The sequence below is a fragment of the Oncorhynchus kisutch genome, linkage group LG1, assembly GCF_002021735.2.
Source record: "Oncorhynchus kisutch isolate 150728-3 linkage group LG1, Okis_V2, whole genome shotgun sequence".
Classification (NCBI taxonomy): domain Eukaryota; kingdom Metazoa; phylum Chordata; class Actinopteri; order Salmoniformes; family Salmonidae; genus Oncorhynchus; species Oncorhynchus kisutch.
Window position 1 is genome coordinate 6,901,803 of NC_034174.2, and position 6,000 is coordinate 6,907,802.

The 6,000-nt window shown below is 44.8% G+C and overlaps 1 protein-coding gene across 1 annotated transcript in view; it reads right to left on the bottom strand.

Annotated features, from left to right (window-relative positions):
- cand2 (cullin-associated and neddylation-dissociated 2 (putative)) overlaps positions 1-5,608 on the bottom strand; it is a 29,859-nt gene extending 24,251 nt beyond the window's left edge. The window contains exons 1-5 of the mRNA XM_020473927.2: positions 5,420-5,608; positions 3,100-3,243; positions 2,344-2,498; positions 1,844-1,967; positions 1,344-1,600 (exon numbers count right to left, since the gene is read on the bottom strand). Coding sequence (XP_020329516.1) covers positions 1,344-1,600; positions 1,844-1,967; positions 2,344-2,498; positions 3,100-3,243; positions 5,420-5,487 — 748 coding nt within the window. The 5' untranslated portion in view covers positions 5,488-5,608. The remainder of the gene's footprint in view (positions 1-1,343; positions 1,601-1,843; positions 1,968-2,343; positions 2,499-3,099; positions 3,244-5,419) is intronic.
- Positions 5,609-6,000: the final 392 nt, after the last annotated feature.

Consider the following 6,000-nt stretch of genomic DNA (forward strand, 5'->3'; position numbering starts at 1 on the left):
CTCCTGCCTATTGAACAGCACCTCAACCTACCCTCTACTCTGTTGAACAGCACCTCACCCTACCCTCTCCTGCCTGTTGAACAGCACCTCAACCTACCCTCTACTCTGTTGAACATCACCTCACCCTACCCTCTACTCTGTTGAAGAGCACCTCACCCTACCCTCTCCTGCCTGTTGAACAGCACCTCAACCTACCCTCTACTCTGTTGAAGAGCACCTCACCCTACCCTCTACCCTGTTGAACAGCACCTCACCCTACCCCCTCCTGCCTGTTGAACAGCACCTCACCCTACCCTCTCCTGCCTGTTGAACATCACCTCACCCTACCCTCTACCCTGTTGAACAGCACCTCAACCTACCCTCTCCTGCCTGTTGAACAGCACCTCAACCTACCCTCTCCTGCCTGTTGAACAGCACCTCACCCTACCCTCTCCTGCCTGTTGAACAGCACCTCACCCTACCCTCTCCTGCATGTTGAACATCACCTCACCCTACCCTCTACCCTGTTGAACATCACCTCACCCTACCCTCTCCTGCCTGTTGAACAGCACCTCACCCTACCCTCTTCTGCATGTTGAACATCACCTCACCCTACCCTCTCCTGCCTGTTGAACATCACGTCACCCTACCCTCTACCCTGTTGAACATCACCTCACCCTACCCTCTCCTGCCTGTTGAACAGCACCTCACCCTACCCTCTACCCTGTTGAACATCACCTCACCCTACCCTCTCCTGCCTGTTGAACAGCACCTCACCCTACCCTCTACCCTGTTGAACATCACCTCACCCTACCCTCTAACCTGTTGAACAGCACCTCACCCTACCCTCTCCTGCCTGTTGAACAGCACCTCACCCTTCCCTCTCCTGCCTGTTGAACATCACCTCACCCTACCCTCTACCCTGTTGAACATCACCTCACCCTACCCTCTACTCTGTTGAACATCACCTCACCCTACCCCCTCCTGCCTGTTGAACAGCATCTCACCCTTCCCTCTCCTGCCTGTTGAACATCACCTCACCCTACCCTCTCCTGCCTGTTGAACATCACCTCAACCTACCCTCTACTCTGTTGAACATCACCTCACCCTACCCTCTACCCTGTTGAACATCACCTCACCCTACCCTCTACCCTGTTGAACATCACCTCACCCTACCCTCTCCTGCCTGTTGAACATCACCTCACCCTACCCTCTACCCTGTTGAACATCACCTCACCCTACCCTCTACCCTGTTGAACAGCACCTCACCCTACCCTCTACCCTGTTGAACAGCACCTCACCCTTCCCTCTCCTGCCTGTTGAACATCACCTCACCCCATGCTAAGGCTAGCTAGCTGCCTCACCAACTCGATGCCCTCCCTGGCGGCTGACGGTGGCCAGACACTGGATGTAGGTGCGTGTGGTGGAGGTCTGCTGTCCTCGGCCCAGCTCAGCCAGCAGGTGCTCAGTGAGCTGGGTGAAGAGAGTCGTGCTGCAGCTGGGCACCAGGTGACCTAGGGCCATGATAGCCCTCTTCCTCACAGCCATACGGGGGCTGGTCAGCTGGGGGAGCAGGCTGGTCAGGATGGAGGCATGGAAGCTGATCAACGTACCACTCAACCTATAGGGGTGAACAGAGAGGGTACAGGATCAGATTTTTAAAAACAACATTATGTAACATTCTTTCAAATATCTGAGCTGTGCTTGATTTCCCAAGTACAATGGTCCAAAAACTCTAAATGTAATCAAAAACACATCAATACTAGAATTGACCTGTATTTGACACAGATAAATACTGGTCGTCATGGAGTCTTCTGCTTTAAAAAAAATAATGTTTATTACACTCTAGAAAAGCAGTACTTACCTTCCCAACATGTCCGACAGGATGTCCAAGGCCTCCAGTTGAACGGAAACATCCTCCTGTTTGCACATGGCTCCTATCAGCTGAGATGTGATCTTCTTACACACGTTGGCAGTCAGGCTCTGACCTGGTAACTCAAAAGCAAAAGAGGAATTCTAGAACTGTATAATTTTCTGCATTCAGATTCTCTACCCTTTTACTGAAGTGTGCGCACTTGTAGGCTACACTACCTGGCCCAATCGCAAATGGAACACTAAGCCCTAAAACCTATGCCTATAAGGTTTAGGGGTGCATTTGGGATTGGGCACCTGTCATGGATTTAACAATGGTGGACACTTCCTCCAGTCATTGCTTTCACCAATCCGATTCGCTACATGGTTAGCTGACATAATATAAAACACTCTCATTGGACAGTTTCCATTTCAGGGCTCCTCCAAGGAGGAGGACCATACTGTAGTGTAGCTTGTACAACAACAACAACAACAACACACAGAGACTCGTACCTGCGGAGCATGGGGGCAGCTCAGCGATGACTGTCTTCAGACCCATACTGGAGATGTCTCTGAGTTGTTCCTTGTCTGACATCATGTTAGAGCAGAGTGTATCCACCATGATCTCAACCTGGTACTCTTTCACCTTCCTCACCAAGGGACCCAGACTGCAGCAGAGAGACAAAACCCAACGAACTGATTGAAAAACAAAATCAAATCAAAATCAAATCAAATGTATTTATATAGCCCTTCGTACATCAGCTGATATCTCAAAGTGCTGTACAGAAACCCAGCCTAAAACCCCAAACAGCAAGCAATGCAGGTATAGAAGCACGGTGGCTAGGAAAAACTCCCTAGGAATAAAGTTGTTACATCTGCAAGTGTTCCTTGAGAAAGACTTAACTGTCAACATGTAACTTTAAACTTTAAAAAACAAATCTGAAAAACCTTGTGACACACAGGAGATTTTATTTCACCTTTATTTAAATAGGCAAGTCAGTTAAAGAACAAATTCTTATTTTCAATGACGGCCTATCCCGGCTAAACGTCACTGGGCCAATTGTGAACCGCCCTATGGGGCTGCCTATCACGGCTGGTTGTGATACAGCCTGGAATCAAACCAGGGTCTGTAGTGACGCCTCTAGCACTGTGTGGCAGTGCCTTAGGCCGCTGTGCCACTCAGAAGCCCAAGTGGTGATGCCTTGTGCATTTTAACACTTTACAAACACAATGGTTATTATAAAGAGAGACATGCCAGCATTAGCCTACCACTTGACAGCCAGATTCTGCACCTCGCCATTCTTATCTTCCAGTAGCTTCAGGAGCATGGTGACCACCTTCTTCTCGCTGTCTTCATCCAACTTGATAGAATCCTTCTGAAGCTCCATCATCAGGTCATTGGTGGCCATGAATCTGGAGGAAAAGATGAGTCCAACATGACCGTTATTCCACTAACACAAAGTTATCTACTGTATTTTAGACAGTATTACTTTGTTATGGCCATGAACGTGGAGGAAATGAGTCCACTATCTGTTTTGGTTCTCACAAAATGAACAATAAAGTATATATACGATTGTAGTCGGAAGTTTACATACACCTTAGCAAATTACATTTAAACTCAGTTTTTCACAATTCCTGACATTTAATCCTCGTAAAAATTCCCTGTCTTGGGTCAGTTAGGATCACCACTTTATTTTAATAATGTGAAATGTCAGAATATTAGTAGAGAGAATGATTTATTTCAGCTTTTATTTCTTTCATCACATTCCCTGTGGGTCAGAAGTTTACATACACTCAATGAGTATTTGGTAGCATTGCCTTTAAATTGTTTAACTTGGGTCAAACGTTTCAGGTAGCCTTCCACAAGCTTCCCACAATAAGTTGGGTGAATTTTGTCCCATTCCTCCTGACAGAGCTGGTGTAACTGAGTCAGGTTTGTAGGCCTCCTTGCTCGCACACACTTTTTCAGTTCTGCCCACACATTTTCTATAGGATTGAGGTCAGGGCTTTGTGATGGCGACTCCAATACCTTGACCTTGTTGTCCTTAAGCCATTTTGCCACAACTTTGGAAGTATGATTGGGGTCCATGTCTATTTGGAAGACCCATTTGCGACCAAGCTTTAACTTCCTGACTGATGTCTTGAGATGTTGCTTCAATATATCCACATAATTTTCCTTACCTCATGATGCCATCTATTTTGTGAAGTGCACCAGCCCCTTGCAGCAAAGCATCCCCACAACATGATGCTGCCACCCCCGTGCTTCACATTTGGGATGGTGTTCTTCGGCTCCAAACATAACGATTGTCATTATGGCCAAACAGTTCTATTTTTGTTTTATCAGACCAAAGGATATTTCTCCAAAAAGTACGATCTTTGTCCCTGTGTGCAGTTGCAAACCGTAGTCTGGCTTTTTTATGGCGGGTTTGGGGCAGTGGCTTCTTCCTTGCTGAACGGCCTTTCAGGTTATGTCGATATAGGACTCGTTTTACTGTGGATATAGATTATTTTGTACCTGTTTCCTCCAGCATCTTCACATGGTCCTTTGCTGTTGTTCTGGGATTGATTTGCACTTTTCGCACCAAAGTACGTTCATCTCTAGGAGACAGAACGCGTCTCCTTCCTGAGCGGTATGACGGCTGCATGGTCCCATGGTGTTTATGCTTGTGTACTATTGTTTGTACAGATGAACGTGGTACCTTCAGGCATTTGGAAATTGCTCCCAAGGATGAACCAGACTTGTGGAGGTCTACAATTCTTGGCTGATTTCTTTTGATTTTCTCATGATATCAAGCAAAGAGGCACTGAGTTTGAAGGTAGGCCTTGGAATACATCCACAGGTACACCTCCAATTGACTCAAATTATGTCAATTAGCCTATCAGAAGCTTTTAAAGCCATGACATCATTTTCTGGAATTTTCCAAGCTGTTTAAAGGCACAGTCAATTTAGTGTATGTCAACTTCTGACCCACTGGAATTGTGATACAGTGAATTATAAATGAAATAATCTGTCTGTAAACAATTGTTGGAAAAATGACTTGTGTCATGCACAAAGTAGATGTCCTAACCGACTTGCCAAAACCACAGTTTGTTAACAAGAAATTTGTGGAGTGGTTGAAAAATGAGTTTTAATGACTCCAACCTAAGTGTATGTAAACTTCTGACTTCAACTGTATATTCTATTCTACCTCTTATTTTCATGGCTCTCCCTATCACACCTGTCATTCAATTATCATAATGTACAGTGAGTGATAAGTCATTTTGAGGTTCTAGAAGATAGCATTTACGTCATAATTATTATTGTTGGAACCACTTTAGTGAAAGGAGTAAGAATTTATTTTATCATAACCTTGACGTTATTATTGTTATGCATTTAATTTGTAATAATAGCCTAATCTACACTAAGCGTATTATTTGAATAGGTGAGATACGTTATAGGCCAGTTTTAAAGTCATTAGTAATACAAGTAGTCAAAAAGACTTAGTGGCAGACTGACACACACGAAAAAATGACAGTCATTGTTGATAGCCCACATTATTACTGTCATCCCACACGCAAACATGCATCGCAAAACACTCGGCCTTCTTACCGAAAGTCTTTGTCAGTAGATGTCATTTTCTCCAACAGATTGGAGATATGGTAGGAGATATTCGACATCTTGACTACCAATTACAGTTAATTTATATATGATAAAAGTTGAATGAATAACTTTGAAAATCGTGTAGCAGAAGTTTCACCCGGAGAACATGGCGAGAGACAGGGTGGCAATAGCGACGAGCTAACTTTGGACAAGAACAAACTGAGAAACATGACACTTTCAGGGTTCGTTATAAATAGGCACCACCGTGTTATGAGTGAGTCGAGAATGAATTCCTAGTTTATACTGACACCTGGTGGAACCAATCAGGAACCAACGCTCAGCGCATCAGAAACGTTTTTCTTCCTTAAATTGTACATTTTCTCGAAATCTAATGGCACAATCTATATTCGAGCCAATGTCTTAAGTAGTTGAACATGTTATCACTCCAACCTCGTGAAAGTGACAAACGGACACGTTTTAATTTTCGTCAAAAACAACTTTATATCGAAAGACGCGCAGTTCGTAGCGAGAAGACCGTTTGACCCGATGATTCTACGCATGAGTTTAGCCAACGTCGCCATGCAACCCAG